The sequence below is a fragment of the Cibotium barometz genome, chromosome 7, assembly GCF_041138505.1.
Source record: "Cibotium barometz isolate CiBa-2024 chromosome 7, ASM4113850v1, whole genome shotgun sequence".
Taxonomy (NCBI): Eukaryota; Viridiplantae; Streptophyta; class Polypodiopsida; order Cyatheales; family Cibotiaceae; genus Cibotium; species Cibotium barometz.
Window position 1 is genome coordinate 54,035,915 of NC_141052.1, and position 18,469 is coordinate 54,054,383.

The 18,469-nt window shown below is 48.1% G+C and overlaps 1 protein-coding gene across 1 annotated transcript in view; it reads left to right on the forward strand.

The window, feature by feature from the left end:
• AUG7 (nuclear matrix protein) overlaps positions 1-18,469 on the forward strand; it is a 59,221-nt gene that overhangs the window by 30,916 nt on the left and 9,836 nt on the right. The window contains exons 4-5 of the mRNA XM_086800798.1: positions 13,574-13,665; positions 13,955-14,080. Of these exons, the coding sequence (XP_086656924.1) occupies positions 13,574-13,665; positions 13,955-14,080 (218 nt within the window). The remainder of the gene's footprint in view (positions 1-13,573; positions 13,666-13,954; positions 14,081-18,469) is intronic.

The following is an 18,469-nucleotide window of genomic DNA, read 5'->3' on the forward strand; positions in this document are numbered from 1 at the left end:
GCTTGGAAGCTTGCTTCGGAAAAGATTCCGTGTGTTGCTTATCCTCATAGTCGATGCCAGGCTGCTGAGCATAACCCTTAGCCACAAGTCAGGCTTTGTGTTTGTCCACCGACCCATTTGATGTATACTTGGTCTTAAAGACCCACTTGACACCAATAAGAGATCATTTCGACGGCCTCGGAACCAACTCCCAAGTGTTATTCTTCTCAATGGCATCCAGTTCCACCTGCATGGCTTTGATCCAAGTTTCCTGTAGGGCTTCCTTGACGGAAGTGGGCTCTTTGTCCCGCATGATACGAGACATCAAAGCATAGTTTACCTGTAAAAGCTCTGCTGAATGACTTTTGTCACAAACTTTATGCGATCTTCGAGGTCTGTCCTCTGTGGTCCATTCGGAGGGAAGCTCCGTAGCACTTGACTCCCGAAGGGTGTCGACCAACCACCTGGGTACTCGAACAGAACGCGGAGCCTCCTGCTGCTTTGGGGGCTCATCTCCAGCTGCGGGCTAAACCTCCTCAACTGACTGAGGCTGTCCTGGTGGAACAATCGATTGGGAATCATCATCAGAATCATCTGGGTCTCCAAGAAGTGGCGGCTCATCAGCAGCAGAAACCGGAACATGCTCGTCAAAAACCACATCCTTGCTGACGACAGCCTCGTTTCTCTCTGGATCATACAATCTGTATCCCTTGGAAAGAGAGTTATATGCCACAAAGACAAGCTTTTGGGACTTTGAGTCGAGCTTCCCTCTCTGCTTCTTTGGAATGTGAACATATGCATCACTCCCAAGCACACGAAAATGGGAGACATCGGGTTTCCTGCCAAAATTCGCCTCAAAGGAAGTCATGTTCGGTACTAAAGTTGTTGGAGAACGGTTGAGGATTTGGACAGCCATAGCCACAGCCTCTCCCCAAAGTGGAGGAGAAAGATCACGATGCTCCAGCATCGTCCTCGCCATCTCCAATACAGTCGTGTTCTTATGCTCAACTATTCCATTCTCTGACAGTGAACCTGTATTGGCTAGCTCCCGCTTGATGCCATGTTCCGCAGAAAACCGCACTAATGCATTGGAAGAAAATTCTCCTCCTTTGTCAGCCCTACGAGTCTTTATCTGCAAGCCAGACTCTTTCTCCACCATCACATGCCACTCCTTGAACCGAGCAAAAGCTTGGTCCTTCTGTGAAAGAAAATAAACCCAAGTGAATCTGCTACAACCATCAACAAGCAACATAAAGTACAAAGAACCTCCCAAGGATGCTGTGTGCATAGGCCCACACAAGTCAGTGTGTACCAACTCCAAAGGTTTCGAAGCCCGCCCGAAAGCCTGCTTCGGAAAGGATTCACTGTGCTGCTTACCACAGCGTCCCTGCCTTCTGCCAACATCTAGCAAGCCAACCACCATCTGGTCCTGGAAAGCTTGCCGTAGTGCATCCACATTCAAGTGGCCAAACCGAAAGTGCCACAAATCACCAATCTGAGAATCTGTCAAAGAGGAGAGTGCTGAGAGTTTGTATATACCATTCTCCACTCCGGCTTCCCAAACAACCTAGCCAGTCTCGCGGTCCTGTAGAGCAACAGAATGCTCCTCAAACTCCACCCGGAAGCCAGTCTTGCACACCTTATGAACTGATAACACATGAAAACCAAGTGCGGGGACGTAAAGAACACGAGAGGAATGCTTCCCCCCTCTGCCATCGGGAATGATCTCCATCCGGCCCTCATTGTGAATTGGTATGGTGGAATTGTCGCCAATGAAAATGCGACCTGATTGTCTTTTAAGATCCTGAAAGAAGTCACGGGAAGGAGTCATTGTGCCTGGAAGCACCGCTATCAAGAATCCATTCTTGAGTATCCTTGGCAGTGAAGCCAACTGTCTCCTCCCTTGAAGAAGATGAAGCATCGGTGTCCAACATCTCTAAGTGCACAAAGGGTGGAGTCTTTGCAGCTGAAGCTGAAGAATCAGCACTCTTTTCAATCCGCTTGGGACACTTCCTCCAATAGTGGCCTTTCTTGCCACAATCATTACAGGTCCTCTCGGTCTTCAGTTTCTATCGGTCTGAATCGGGCTTCTTCTCAGAAGACTTCTCCGATGAAGACTTCCCTTTGCTCTCGTTGTTGTTGTTACCACCTTTCGACCGTTGGCTAGGCAAGGCCTCAGAACATCCGCCCTGTGGAGGGTTCGTGAATCGCTCTTCTTGGTGCAAGACCATGGGCACTAGCTCCTCCCATGTGATGGTGTTGAGCCTGCCACCACTGGTGATCAAAGAGGAGTAAAATGCTGGAGTACTGAGAGGGCAAGTGTGACAACAACGTTATGGCCATATCCTCTAACGATATCTCTTTCTCGGCCTAGAGAACTTCCTGTTGAAGAGCTTGCAACTTGTTGATGTGCTCCCGCATCATCGATGACTTTGCGGGATTCATCACCTGCATCTTAACTTCCAAGGAGATCCTGTTCATGGGTGATACCTTGTTGTAGAGAGAAGCCAAATGCTGCCAAATCCCTCTGGCCAGCGTCGTATGCTTTATGTGATTAATCGCCTGTGGTGTGCAATTGAGGAAGATGAAAGAATGGACTTGGGCATTAACACGATCCCCTAACTGTGCCTGTGCTTGTGCCTCCCGTTCCTTCCGAATAGAGGGTAACTCCCCATCTTCCAACTCCGGCCGTGGAACCCCAACAACAATGAAATTAGCCAAGTCATAGGACTCCAAAACAGATTCCATCATTACCTTCCATATGGCGTAGTTGTTCCCGTCGGGCTGTCGGTCCACCAGGAACGTGGGGAGTGTCCGGATCTTCATGTGCTTCTCTGCCATCTCAAGCAAATCTACCGTCTCAAGGGTTCACAAGGTCTTGTGAAGGGAGGGTGGGTGGGAAAAAGAAGAAGAGGCTGCAAATAGAATGCAAGGTGGCTGTCCAAGGGTGATGGCCGCCTTCTACCCAATCTCCAAGTCCCATACAACCCAAACAGTCTCCAATCAGCACCTCAATCAGCAAACCCTCGATGTGTTAGGACATTCATCCCCAGATTCTGCTCTTTTATGGTGCCCATTTGGTCCCTTTTGCATGGCCCTTGCTTGTGGGCTGGCCACCCCTTTTTCTAGTATTTTTCTGGGATTTTTCCCAACTTTTCTGGCATTTTCCAATCGGCATGTCCAGTAGCTCCAGTCGGCCTGTTTTGCAGCTCCAGTCGGCCAGCTTACCTCTACTATAAATAGTGGGTTCTGGCCTCTCATTGTTCATTCAGTCTTGTACATATTTTGCTCCCTCACTTATGAGACTTGTAGTGTCTCTTGCTTGGGACTGTTTTGCTTCCGTATATTCAGCATAGTTTTCTCCATATCTCTCTCGCTCTTGCACTCTCTGCTCAGCACATTCTAGTGCCACTCTGCTTCCGCTCTGTGCACTCTTTCATGGTATCATCGCTCCCGGTTTAGCAACCTCTTTATTGCCCCAGATTCAGCACTGTTTTCAGCACCCTCTCCTCTGCGTTTTCTCTCAGATTTGCAGCCCTTTGCTGCTGCGTTTTCTGGACAGCACCTGCTGGTCTTTTCGCCTACAGTTTGGCTTCGGACAACAGCCTTCTGTGTGCTGCGTTTTCTTCTCCAGTGGGCTTTCCCCTTTGCAGAGGGGGTCTGTGGTGTTTCAGGCTTTGGTGGCACTTTTGGTACCTGTGGAGGACACTTTACTTCAGAGTTTGTGCAATTTTTTTCTTGAGATTGAGCCAAGGCTTTTGTGATGGTTGCACCGACTTCTCTGCTGAGTCTGCCAAGTTGGATGGTTCCAACTACACCCTCTGGAAGGTGAAGGTGAAATCAACCTTGCGTGGCGTGGATCTTTGGGATTGGCTTGTTACACCGGCCAATGCCACCCCTCGCACCCTTGCTTCCGGTGGTGCGACTCAGGCACAGATTGATATTTGGCAGTCGAATGATCGACGTGTTTTCTCCTTTCTGATGTTGAACTGTCAAGATTCTGTTCTCGCTCATGTGCGTACAGCAGATGCTGCACATGAAGTTTGGAAGGCTTTTGCAGATCTCTATGAGATTAAGCATAGAAACATGGGACGGGGAACGGGAACGGGAACGGGGACGGGGACGGGGAACGGGACGGGAACGGGGCAAAAGGCCGTCCCGGGGACGGTGGAAAAAACGGCAATCTGAAAACGATTGTTTTTTTGCAAATTCTTTAACACACTTGATTTACACTTAGAAACCAAGACATTAAGCACAAAATTGCACCAAAAAGAGGAGAAATGCATAGTCGTATTAGCAAAAAACTATAATGGGGCGCCGATGGCGTGATAAACAAAAGTGAGTGTACAATGATCAATCTAAACAAAAATGCCAAATGGCATAATGAAAGGCCCAAGGAGGGTGTACACTCAAGGCAAAATGACTAAGTGCCAAGATACAAGACTCAAGAGACTAGGCAAGAGGCTGAAAAGGGTGAAGATCAATCGTGACCTCCTCGGTGAAGTCCTCCATAGGCTGGTCCTCAAGTGGGAGGGGAGGGGGAGGTGGGGGGGACAATGCCTCGGGCACAACCTCAAGCTCCTCTAAAATCTCGGCCCTCTGCTGATCAGAGAGATGTGGGTCCTGCTGTGCCTGCTCCCATTCAGTGAAAGGATCTGCTTTCTTTGTCAAGCCCTTGCAAAGCATTCGCAAGTTGGCACTGACAAACACCAAATCATTTGCACGCTGTACACCAAGGCGGTTCCTCTTCTTAGAGGCAATGTGGCTATAAACTGACCAGAGTTGCTCTAGGCAACTGCTACTGCAAGCCTGTGAGAGTACGCGCACAACAAATTCCTGCAACTTTGGAGTTTCCGCACCATAATCCTCCCACCAAAGTGCAGACCCTACCTTGAAGCGGTCCGCCTGTGCATCTGCCAAACCAAAAGCCCCCCGCTTCTCTCTATAAATCTGCAATTGGTCCTTGATTGTGCGGCGATCCTCCTCACTAGTGTAAAGGCGATCCAAGGTTTGTCGAAGGCCTTTGCTCACCTCTTTGTCCTTGTGTTGCCCTTTGCCTTGAAACTCAGGATCAACAATGTAGGCAGCAGCATGGAGGGGAGAGTGGTAGGCTTGCCACCTTTTCAAACATAGGGATTTGACCTGTTTATAGTGAGGCTTGACTTTGAACATTGCTTTTAGCTTCTCTGTCATGCGATCCATTGCCTCGTACACTTTGCCAATGCATGGTTGAGTGGAATCCACCACCCTAAGGAGATCAATAATCGGTTGCACCATCTCCACAAGCGCCTTGGCCTCCTCCCACCATGCCGCATCATCCGCCCTTTCCCTGCAAAATTTGCCGACCGTCGTGGAAGCCTCTGAAGTGCGTGCAAACTCATCACTGAGGAAGAGTCCCCTCAATGCCCCGCTACATGTACACAAGCGGCCTAGCATGAGAAAGTTGAATGCAAACCTCGTCTCGGAATACTTAAGAAGAGAGAGGCTTGACTTCTTGGAAAACTCGTGCTGCACCCTGTGATGGTTGAGGACAAAGGTCACTATTTTGTTGGCACCCTCAATGACAGGTGCAACCCAATCCAAGGCCCCTATGTCTTTGATAAGGTTGTTGAGGCAATGGGCCATGCAAAAGCACACGGTGATGCGAGGATAAGTTGCTTGGAGAATTGTCCCCGCCACCCTATTTGCCGGTTCTCCATCCGCACATATGGCAATGACATTCTCCGCCCCCACCGTCTCTAGTGTTGTTGCCCACTCCGTAGCAAGTATCTCGGCACTCTTCCCCGTCCCGGAAGCATCATGGGAGTTGACAAAGTATGTCTCCCCTCGTGAGTAGGCAACAACTCCATGGATGGAGCGCTTTCTAGTGTCACTCCACCCATCAATGACGAGGGTAACACCATTTTCAGCCCATTGCTCTTTCATGTGGTTGGCCGCCACCTCCACGCTTGCCTTCTCCTTGTCAAGGAGAGAGGTGCGGATGGTCTCCGAAGAGGGGGGAACATAAGAGGGTCCATACTCCGCTATCAATTTGCACATGGCCCGAAAGTATGGAGATCTATCCAAAACACCATATGCAAAACACAAACAAAATTCAGATTTTTACCATCATTTAGTCTTTTAAGTTTTAGTCTTTAAAGTTTAGAGCATGATATTTGAATTTTAAATAGTACATGAGCATAGTGCCAAGGACTTACCGTGCCGCCCGAAATGCTATGTGGTCATGAAAGAAGAATCGTGCCACCGCCATGTCCACCTCCTCTTTCAATTGAGGGTTCCAATTCTCATCAAGAGTACTTTGGCCTCCCCGGGAAGCGGATGCCTCTCTTGATGAACGAGGTACATGCGGCGTTGATGTCCTCACAAAGGATGTGGGGTCGACGGCCACTTGAGGATTGCGTTTTGCCAACTCGGCCGCCTCATAAACCACAAGCTTTTCAAGGAGCTCCTTCTTCTTCTCGGCCGAAACCTCCTTGCAAAATTGCATTTCGTTGCCGGGCTCATGCAAGAAGTGAGCACGCACTTTGTGGGCACCGCCGGTTCGCTTGTAGCCGCAAAGCTTACATACCCATGGTCTTGAATCACCCCCTTGACCGTATTGCGAGCACTCTACCTCATCCCACTAACTCCATCGATGTACGGCGGGCCTCCTTCGTGATGGAGCGGGTGTTGAAGTGGTGGAGGCGGCGGCGGACCCGGGTTGAGGAGAGGAAGGGGTTTGAGAAGAGGATGCCATAGTGATAGAGACTAGAGTAGAGCTTGAGATGGATGGTAGAGCTTGAGAAAGAGTCAAGATGGAGAATTGGGATGGAGATGTTGGAGAAGGAGAGCTTGGACAATGGAGAGGGTGAGCTTGGAGAGGGAGAGCTTGGATGTTGGAGAAGGAGAGCTTGAAGAGGGTGAGCTTGGAGAGGGAGAGCTTGGATGTTGGAGAAGGAGAGCTTGGAGAGGGAGAGCTTGAGCCTTGGGTCTTGGAGAGGGAGAGCTTGGAGAGGAGATGGCTTGAGGAGAGCATGGAGGTCTCTTATATAGAAGATGGGGAGCCATGTGGGAGAGAGAGACTCAAGGAAGAAGCCTTGGAGGAGTTGCGCATCACCAAACGGCTAGGAGAGACAGCCGTTGAAGCCCCGCCAACGGTCAAAAACTGCCGCCAACGGTCAGTTTGACCGTCCCCGTACGGACAGGGAACGCCGTTCCCGGAACGTTCCCGGAACGCGTTCCCGGCGTCCCCATTTCGCAGTCTGGTTGCCGTCCCCGTCCCTCCGTCCCGCGGACGTCCCGCCCCCGTCCCAGGCGTTCCCCGTCCCTAGGGTCCGTTCCCCCCGTCCCATGTCACTATGCAGATTAAGTCTTCGGGTCGGATTTTGGCATTGGAAAAGCAACTTATGAACTTATCAGTTTTTGCCTTTCCATCTTTATCTGCTTTCATCTGGAAGATGAAAGATCTCCGGGACGAGCTTGTTGTTTGTGGCAAGGACATCTCCACAGAGGACATGGCTATTCGGCTGCTCTCAAACTTCCAGAGAGGTTTGATGCATACTTTCGGTCTCTTGTTTCTTCTCCTCGTCCTCTTCCAGTTACTTGGGAGGAAGTTCTCCCCTCCGTTATGCAGATTGAGTCTCGCTTTGAGGAGCGGACTGGCACCTCTGGTGGCCCTGATGGAGCTTTGGCAGCACGAGATAAAGGGAAGAATCAACAAAAGAAAGGAAAAGGGGGTTCTGACAAGAACTCCAAGGATTCCGACAAGGATAAAGACAACAAATCTTCAAAGAATAAGGACATTGAATGTCATTATTGTGGCAAAAAGGGTCACAAGTCACCCCAATGTCACAAGAAGCGTGATGAAGCAGCAAAGAACTCTTCCTCAACGGCAGTGTCTCAACCCAAGAAGGATGATGGCATTCTTCTCTTAGCAGGTACTCGGCGTATGCTTGCTCTTGTGACTTCTCAGTCATGGTCTTGGATTGTTGATAGCGGTGCTACTGCTCATATGACACCCCATCGAGATTGGTTCGAGGACTTCACTGCCAGATCAGGCGAGATCACTCTGGGTGATTCTTCTTTTGTGTCAGTGCATGGACATGGCACTATCCCCATCTTCTGTTCTGACGAGGACAAGAGGTACTTCTTTGACGTTCTGTATATTCCAGATTTGGCTTTTAACCTTTTGTCAGTGAGTGCTCTGACAGCTCAAGGTGCAGAGGTGATCTTTTCTCGTTATGAGATTACCATTCATGATAAGGCGACTGGTAGCATCTTGGCTCAGGGAGTCCAAGATAGTGGTCTCTACAAGTTGACCGCTCTGCTTTCTTCTGGTGCTTCTTCTGCTCTTTGGCATGCTCGGTTTGGCCATGCTTCTGCAACGAGCTTCGAAGGATGGGTTGCTTGAGGGACTACCGACCATCAAGGCTCCGTCTTCTGCTTGTTCCTCTTGTTTACAGGGGAAGCAACACCATGCTGCCTTTCCGAAGGAGGCGACACACAGATCTTCGACGTCACTTGCTCTCATTCATGCAGACTTATGTGGTCCTATGGGTACTGCGTCTTTGAGTAAGGCGTTGTACATGCTCGTGATGGTGGATGATTTTTCGAGATATACTTGGGTTTTCTTTCTGAAGACCAAGGATGAGACTTTTCAGCACTTCTGTGATTGGAGAGCTGAGGTGGAAAAAGAGACTGGTCACTCGGTCAAGGCTCTCAGGACCGATGCAGGGGGTGAGTTCAGATCCCAGGAGTTTAAGCAATATTGCAAGACACATGGCATTCGGAGACAGCTTACTACATAATATACTCCATCACAGAATGGAGTTGCAAAGAGGAAGAATAGGACCATTATGGAGATGGCAAGTGCTATGCTTGAGCATTCTTCACTACCTCGACGTTTTGGGCTGAGGCGGCTTCCACTGCTGTCTACATTCGGAACAGGTCTCCTACTGCTGCTCTTCCCGATAAAACTCTATATGAGGCTTTCCATGGTGAGAAGCCCTCCATTGTTCATTTCTGGATATTTGGGTGTACGGCGTATGTTCATGTGCCTAAGGAGCATGGCTCCAAGTTGGACTCGAAGTCTCAGCGCATGACTTTTCTCGGATATAGCACTGTGTCCAAGGCATATCGTCTTTATGATCCTCAGGCCAGTAAAGTTGTTGTGAGCCGTGATGTGGTGTTCGACGAGACTCCCACATCTTTAGAGGGGGGTGGTGAGCTTCTTCTTCCTTCACCTCTATCGCCGCCTCCTCCTCCTCCTCCTCTTGCTCCCGCCGCTTCTGTTACACCTCCAGCTGAGGATACTCAGTCAGATGATGATAACCTTGCTCCTCCTCCAGCGAGTTCGAGGAGATTTGTACTTGGTTGGTATTATTAGACAGTTTGTGATTTTGGGTTACGTGAGCTTCCTTCTGCTGCTCTGCTTGGTTCTCTTCGGCGTTCTTCCAGAGTTACAGGGAAACAAATTCACGAGGGCAACATGTTTGTTAATTATGCTCTTATGTCTACTATCATTAATGGTCCTTTTGATCCCACTTATGTAGACGAGGCTCTTTCACATGAGCCTTGGCGTCGTGCTATGCAGGTAGAGCTGGATGCTATCGAACGGAATGGCACTTGGATTTTGGTGCCTCGACCACTGTAGCGTAAGGTGATTGGTGTGCATTGGATCTTCAAATCAAAGTTCCGAGTTGATGGCAGCTTGGACAACAACAAGGCGAGGTTGGTTGCCAAGGGTTATGCTCAGTGCCCTGGAGTTGACTTCGATGAGACCTTCGCTCCGACGGCCCGGATGACTACCATTCGCACCGTTCTTGCACTTGCAGGACATCATAGATGGCCCGTTTTCCAGATGGACGTCAAGTCGGCTTTCCTGAATGGAGAGCTTACATAGGAGGTTTATATTGATCAGCCGCCAGGATTTGTTGTTTCGGGCAAACAGGATCATGTGTACTGGGTGAAGAAGGCTTTATATGGTCTGAAGCAGGCTCCGCGGGCTTGGTACCAGCGGATTGATGAGTTCTTTCAGAAGCTTGGCTTGTGCCGTTCTCACGCAGATTCGAACCTTTATATCCTCCTTGAGAGGGGGTTGATTGTTATCATTGTGGTCTATGTTGATGACCTCATCTTTACAGGTTCTTATTCTGTGCGGATCTGTTCTGTTATGGATGCTTTGGAGACAGAGTTTGAGATGATAGATCTTGGCCTCTTGCAATATTTTCTTGGCTTTGAGATTTGGCAGACCTCGAAGGGCATTTTCTTCTCTCAGCAGCAGTACACCCGGGAGATTCTCGACAGATTTCAGATGACTGGGTGCAAACCAGTATCTTCTCCTATGGATATTGGTGAGAAGCTTTCTTCAGTTGATGCTTCTCCGGGGATTGATCAGGGATAGTATCGGGTTCTCGTTGGTTGTTTGGTATGGTTGACCTACTCTCGATTGGACATACGCTTCGTAGTCAGTTTATTGAGTTCCTTCTCATCCAAACCTTGTCAGCAGCATTGGCGGTGTGCTCTCAGAGTTCTTCGGTACTTGCGTGGCACTATGGATTTTGGCATCTTTTATGGCCAAGGAAGCACTCTTGTTGGATGGTCTGACTCAGACTGGGCGCTGGAGATCCAGATACACGGCGTTCGACCACTGGTTGTGTTTTTTCACTTGGGTCTGGAGCCATTTCTTGGAGCAGTAAAAAGCAGCCTACTGTGGCGCTTTCCTCTACCGAGGCAAAGTAGCGTGCAGTTTGTTATGCTGCATGTGAGGCGATATGGTTGCGGAGATTATTGGAGGAGCTCGGCTGTCCTCCTACCGGATCTACTCTTCTTTGGTGTGACAATCAGAGTTGAATCGCCATCGCCAAGAACCCTATGTTTCATGCTCGTACGAAACACATTGAGATTCAATATCACTATGTTCGTGAATGGGTTCTTGTTGGAGATTTGCGTTTGGAGTACTGTCCTTCCACGGAGAATGCTGCAGATTTGTTCACCAAGCCGGTTTCTCAGGCTTCCTTGCCTCATCTTCGAATTCTCGGAGTTTGTTCAGCATCTGGTGCTGAGAGGGGGTGTAGCACATTCATCCCCAGATTCTACTCTTTTATGGTGCCCATTTGGTCCCCTTTTGTATGGCCCTTGCTTATGGGCTGGCCACCCCTTTTTCTAGGATTTTTCTGGGATTTTTCCCAGCTTTTCTGGCATTTTCCAGTCGGCCTGTCTAGTAGCTCCAGTCGGCCTGTTTTGCAGCTCGAGTCGGCCAGCTTACCTCTACTATAAATAGTGGGTGCTGGCCTCTCATTGTTCATTCAGTCTTGTACATATTTTGCTCCCTCACTTATGAGACTTGTAGTGTCTCTTGCTTGGGACTGTTTTGCTTCAGTATATTCAGCATAGGTTTCTCCATATCTCTCTCTCTCTCTTGCACTCTCTGTTCAGCACATTCTAGTGCCACTCTGCTTCCGCTCTGTGCACTCTTTCACGATGTCCCATTGTCTCCAAGCTTCAAGCCACTTGGGGCTCTGATACCATGTTAGAATGCACAGCGGAAATGAAGACAATTGCTGTAGAGAGCAATACACATATGAAAGAGAGAGTGAAGCTTGTGTAACTCTGCTATATACACCAATAAAATCCCAGAATACTACAAGATGGAGTGTGTGGGCAAGGGGCCATTTTATATGGCCTCTAGCTGCTGGTTGGCCAGCCCAAAACATGCCGATAGCAGCCTGATTGCTCACGACCAGCAAAAAGGTCAGTCGGCCAGCACTGAAAGGGTGGTTGGGTATCAAGAGAGCAGTCGGGCAGCCAGCAGACACAGTCGGCCAGCACCTGGGGGCAGCCGACAGCCCATACACAACTCTAGATAAATGAGAAAAAAATACGGAGAGTGAGGAGAAATGGGAAGACACCAAATACGGGCGGGCACACCCACAACAGAGGCCCTGGCATAGTGTACAGACAGGAGATGACTGCTAACAAGCTCGACGCCCTAGACCCCATGGCCCTCGCCCACGGCCACGCCACCACAGGAGGATTCGGGCCATCATCGCAGAACCTTTTGGCACCGGCTCAGTTTTACCACCTTGAGCACCATGTCACAGCGGCCCATGAGGGATGTATTAGGGTGATATGAGAGCTCTCTGCTCATGTACCTAGATCAGATTTTATAGCTCCAGATTTTTGTTTTTTTTTTTCCGAGAAAAGATCCTTTCATTAGTTATGTAAAAAACGCCCGTAGGGCTACAAAAGAGATCTCTCCTGCTCCTAACAGAGAGAAGAGCAGTGAATACATCATGGCAGCCCGGGAGACTCTCCCTAGGTGCTGCAAAATACAAGCATCAGTCTAAAGAACTGAGCGGCTAAATCATACAATGGGGGGGGGAAAGAGCCAAACAGGTGGCCTGTAGTGCCAACGGGGGGATCCCGTGTGTAGGGTGTAGAACGGGCCGCAGCGCCAAGTGGTATGAAAGGCCTGGCGCCGTAAGATCGCCTCATCCGAGTCTCCCCGGATGCGGTCGTACTGTCCTCGCAGGGTGTGGATCAACTCCTGCCAAATCCCCCGAACAGTCTCTGCTGGTGGCTCTAATCTCCCCTCAAAGGCCATAAAGCACCGGGCCCTCTAGGTGAACCAGATGGTGAGGCTGCTGAGGAGCTCCCATCGTAAATCCCTCTCCTGTGTCCAGCTGGCGGACGAGAAATCCGGTGCCGGAACCAGGCGAGGCTGGCCCCTAATAAATCTGATGGCCTGACTGCCCTGCTCCATCTCATAGCCCATAGCAGGCCCTGACGAAGTCGACCAAGCAGCGGCACCCCACGTAAACATACCCCTGGAGAGAGGGGGGCCAGAATACGCAGCATCCGCAGCCAAATCTGCTGTGCCTGAGGGAAGTCCCAAAGGCAATGTCTCTGTCTCCATAGGGTGGCCGCATCGGACGCAGGCCGCCGGAAGACCGCTGTAAACAAGCCAAGTGCCAACTGCTGAGCCCCTGTGGGCGACCAGCCATTGAAAAGCCGAGATCCTGCGGGCTTGTCGACTAGCCCAGAGCCGAGCCCAGAAATCCTCCAGGAACTCCTGTGATAGTCCCTGCAATCGCCAATGCCCCGCTGCCGCTGGAGAAACCGTCCTCCTCGCCGTCAAAATATGCCGTCCCAGCCGAACAGTATACTGGAAAAATGTGATCTCTGTGGCCTCAAGGGATGCATAAGGATCATGCCACTCGTACTCTCCGGGGTCCCACTGTAGCCGGGCCAAGGGGCGCGCTGCATATGCCCATATGCGCCAATCCGAGCTCCAGATTTTTGTTATCTTTCTTTATTACTATTTTGTACCCAGGATGATGTACCTCATGGATATGATGTAACCTTTTGGTCTCATAGGTCATTTTGGCCTTTTGAAGATGTTAATACAACTTTCTTTCTTTCTTTCTCTGTCTTTGTCTCTTTCTCAATGGACAGTTTTTTATCACTCCAGTGAGATAGTTTTGATTTGTTCTATTTTATTTTCCGTTCTATGACGAGATATGCTATGGACATTATTGTATCACTTTGGTCTCATAGGCCCATTTAGTCTTTAGTAGATGCTTAATATATCTTTCTTTCTTTCTATCTATCTCAGGGAAGAGGGACTTATGAAAGCCGTGCTGAAATGCTCCGTCTTATTGTGGATCTAGTAGAGGCAAGCTGTTTCGCAGACAACCCAGAATGGAGGTGAGGCTGTGTGTTCAAGGTTGTCTCTGTGGTATGCTCAAGGTCTTTCCATGCACAAAAGGAAAATGGCAGATAAGATTTGTCTTTTCTGTGATTATAAAGTGCATATGCATCAATCAACAAATAAGGTTTGATGGTCGAGATGGTTTAGGGAATTCATTAGACGTTGTCACATGTCTTTGCAATGACTCGTGACATTCATTTAATCAGATGCACATGGGAGCTGTGCTTATGCGTCGTATTTTCATTTATCTTTTAGCTTCAAAATTTGTGTTTCTGTGCATGACAGTGTGGATGACCAGGTTGCAAAAGATATCCTACTCGTGGATGCATTGGCGGAGAGACAAGCCCAGATTTTTTCGGATGAGTGTAGACTGTTTCCTGCAGATGTTCAGATTCAGTCCAGTTTTCCTGTGTAAAGCTCTTTTCAAAATACCTAAGAATCAGCTCACATGTTTTTATTGGTTTTGATGGTAGATATCCACATTTGAATAGGAAGTCTTGTGATCTGGATGGCTCTTGGACTAGTTTTATGTATGGCTTCAAATGTTGGGTAACAAATATATGCATGTGTGTGTATGTCATCAGCGTGTGATCATTTAAAATCTTCGAGGAATTGTAGTTCAGAGAAGCAGCATGCCTGTGATAAGCTGACTTGTCTGTTAAGTCAGAGGGCATTTCTCTGACCTCTTGGTTATAGGGATGGGTAATTTGTTGTACTGTGATCCTTGCACAAGTACCTGACTGATATGCGATATTTGGGACACTAGATGAGCAGATGACTGACAGACTGCACACAATTCAGGGACTTACACAAGTAGCTGCGAATTGTGATGTGATTCTCACAACAGGTAATTTGACACGAGGCTTGAACTGATGAATGTTATAGTGGGCACTTTGTGGTGAAATGGGGTTGCCCACGCTCCCCTACATTTGAGACACTACATGAGGCTTGGACTGATGAGTGTTAGAGTGGGCACTAAGATGTGGTGAAATAGGGTTGCCCACACTCTCTCCTACATCCGTGGGTCTGTCTGGCTGACTTTCCTGATTCTTTTTGAGGGACAGGTTCTATTGAAGAAACTGTAGCCTCCCTCCTGTTATTTACTGAGGGCTTGCAAGGCTATTGACATGCCCTACATAACTTTTAAGAGGACAGAGACCAAGGGACCAAGGGTAAGATCTTCAAAAGTTTTTATTCACCTCTGACTCACATGGGTCTTTGGGGTCCACCATTGGGGGGACTTGGACCGAGGAAGTGGGGATGGCCAATATTAGGAAGTGTGAGTTGAGGGGCAAGATATGTGCCTTTCTCCTTGTAAAGCCAAGCCGTGCCCACCTCCATGACCCAGGCAATTGTGCCCCACTTAGCAAAGCAGAGTGTGCTAGGTTTGAAGTGAATAGTTGGTGAAATTACCCCAAATAGGGCTGAGCACAATCTTGTCACACACTTAAACTATTAATACCATTAAACAAGATGAAATGACACAAAACCAAATGAGATAGCAATGCTGAAATTTTAAATGACACTGCAATAGGGCCAGAAAGGGCCGAACCCCCTTGTAACTTGATTGTATTACCAAGGTAGATTACATACAAGCTTCATGGGCAATGCTTGCCATATTTCCAATGACATCCATGCATATCTTCAAACAAGTTGTGTCGTTGAAGAGGTTGAATCCATAGCTTCTTCTGAAGAAGAATCTTACTACCCAATCCCTAGTGTCTTGCCACAAGTAGCTATGCTCCACTAGCATCCATATACATGCAAATGTGTGTGCTAGGCCGAGACATACGAGACCTTAATGGCCAAGAACGCGGATGTAGACTAGATTAGAGAACACAATAAGCTCTTACCCAAAAACGGTTTCCAAAAGCAAACTCCTTCCAGCTTTAGGTTGAAGTAGTGATGAAAGAATTCTCCATTGTACTTCCGGCTGAAATTAGGGTTTTTGTTAATTAGGATTTCAGCTGAATTAGGGTTTTTGCAAATTAGGGTTTCAGCTGAATTCAGGGTTTCTACAACACTACGGCTCTAGAATTGGGATTTTTGCAAAAATTAGGGTTTTTGAAATTTAGGGTTTTTGAGTTCAGCAGCACCATATGTAGAGATGAGCATAAGCAAAGGTTGAATAACATGTTTTTATTGAGAGAAAATTCTGAAAATTAGGATTTTTGTAAAATTAGGGTTTTTAAAAAAAAATTAGGGTTTCACATGCGCCCATCTAATGAGAGAGAGAGAGAGAAAGAAGAAAGAAGAAAGAAAGATATATTAACGTCTACGAGAGGCCAAAGTCAACCTATGAGACAAAATAATTTAACTGTGTTCTTCCGGTCATCGGAAGAAAAGAAAAAGAAAGAAAAGGAAAAGAAAGAAAAGAAAAAGTGTGCATGTGTCTGAAGAAAGAGAGAGAGGAAGAAAGGATAAGCCTTGGTGGCAAAATATTTTCATTGGGCCACTTCCCAAGTGTCCATAACTCTCCCAAGAGTGGGAGGGTGAGCGAGTCTTGGCCAGATGCCCAAACCCACTTATAAGCTGTCCGCCCATACTTTAATGAAGTATGAACGAAAGTCACTTATAACTTTTCCGCCCACACTTAAATGAGGCGTGGACCTGCAAAACATCAAATTTAGCCATAACTCTTAAATGAAGAAACATAGAGTTTAGAGGCACACCTATCACATGTCTACAACCCACAAGCTAGGTCAGAATACAAATTCATGTGCACAGTTCACGGCGGGCGTCCCCTGCCCGTAAACTACACATAGATCTTGCAAGCAGTAAAACTGTACACACAAAAACAGTTTTGTACATGCAAGTATGCCCGGCATGGCACGTCCACAAGTTGAAGATTTTTTTGTGTAGTCTGAAACTCCTCCTCAGTTATGTGAGCTTGTTCCGTGCTCTTTGATGCCTCTAGTGTAATTTCCCCACTATGTCCTCCATGGAATTTGTCAATGGCAGGAGGATATCCTCAATGTAGCCTATACCCGAATCATCTATAGGGAATTCACATTTCACTTTGAGCACGCTAAGACACTCATCCATGCGAATCCCATAAGATTTTTTTATGTCGTGCAAAAAGAGAAAGAGATCCCCCCCAACCACCACTGGAAATAAAATTTTGATTTCTATTTTTGGAACGGGGGCAGAGTCATCTTCCTCTTCAATTGCCCTACCACTAGCACTGCCCTTGAAGCGTCGAGGGTTCTCGGCCAACCCTAGCGCACCCTTCGGGAAGTCTTTTTGGACAAGCACTGAGACCCAAAAATCTGGACACCCTCAATAGCCTCCGTGCATCTAGCTCTCCAGATTTGCCATGTTGTAATACTGGCAATAATCTCCCAATTGGTGTCAATTCTCTGTCTAGGGGGTGTATAAGGAATACTGTAATCTTGACAAGGGCGCGGAACAAAATCCCTAGCCTCTCATGTCGAGCCTATTGGCCCCTGGTGTAGACATCAGTCCCTTACCATGAAGTGCCAGTCCACATGACCATTGGCGTAGACGTAAGTTCCCTGCCATGAAGTGTCATGTCCACACAATGAAGTCCGTCCATAGGTCCTGAAGTGTAGAGAATGCCCAACTAGTGTTAGTTGGAGAGTCCTCCACCAAGCCTGTTGTGCCTTTGGGAAGTCCCACAAAGGGAATGTTGATGTGTCTCCGTTAGGGCACCCGACGATTGCATATAAAGCTGGTTGGCCAACAACAGCCAGCCACGTACACACATTTTCCCATATTTTTTGCAGAGTTGGTGGAGACTGTGCAAGCAGACACATTTTTTTCTTAGGTTTGTAAGTTTTATGCATCACAAGCAAGTCTTGGGGGAAAAATGTTTTTGGTAAGCTTGTAGCCTTAGTAGAGAAGCATCCAGCTAAAACTCGGAGTGTTTCACAATGCTTTTGTGATACATCATTGTATTTTACATTTACAATGCAGATTTTTGTTTTAAAAATTTCTTTGCTACAATAGGTCTCAGAAGTCACCTATAGGACATCCCGGATCAGCCCCCATTTGATTTATCCCACATCCCCTCACCTCCACCAGCCTTTTCACCACTGCCAATTTGACCAAAGCACTATTGAAGCTGCACAGTGATAGAATCGAGGACTATGAGGACCTCTGCATGGAGCACTTCGCACATGGATGCACAGTGCACAGCCTTGGTCCCTACCCTTGTGCAGATCTTTAATAGGCTTTGTGTGAAGGCCTTCCCCCTTCGTTGTCCACAAACGCCATTGTCCCTATCCATAAGGCTTGAGACCCTACGGACCTTAATAACTACCGGGCTATCATGATTGGCTATACCTTGGCTAAGATCTATGGGGCTGTATTGGAGGCAAAGATTGGCACTTTGGTAGAGAGGTAGAGGTAGAGAGCACCAAGGCAGGCATGCTTTAGGAAGAACTACTCGTTATTGGATCATATCTTTACCCTCAGGACCATCATTGAGGAAGCTAGGGCACGTCGGCAGTGGTTTTATTGTCGCTTTGTGGATTTCTGCAAGGCTTTTGATTTGGTCCCTAAGTCATGACTTGAGGTGGCCACTTGTTGGGCGCTTACAAGAACCAACTTAACTTTCCGTTTGAAATGATCTAGGGAGTGATGGCATTGTATGAGTCCGTGATTGGTAGGGTGGCGCGTGCACCTAAGGGCCTTTCCGGAGAGATCCGTAGCACTATTGGGTCAAACAGGGCTACCCACTCTCTCCTATACCCTTTGGGCTCTACATTGATGAGATGTCGGAATTCATTGATTGATTGGGTGGCACGGGCTCATGCGCCCGACAGTCAAGGCACGTTT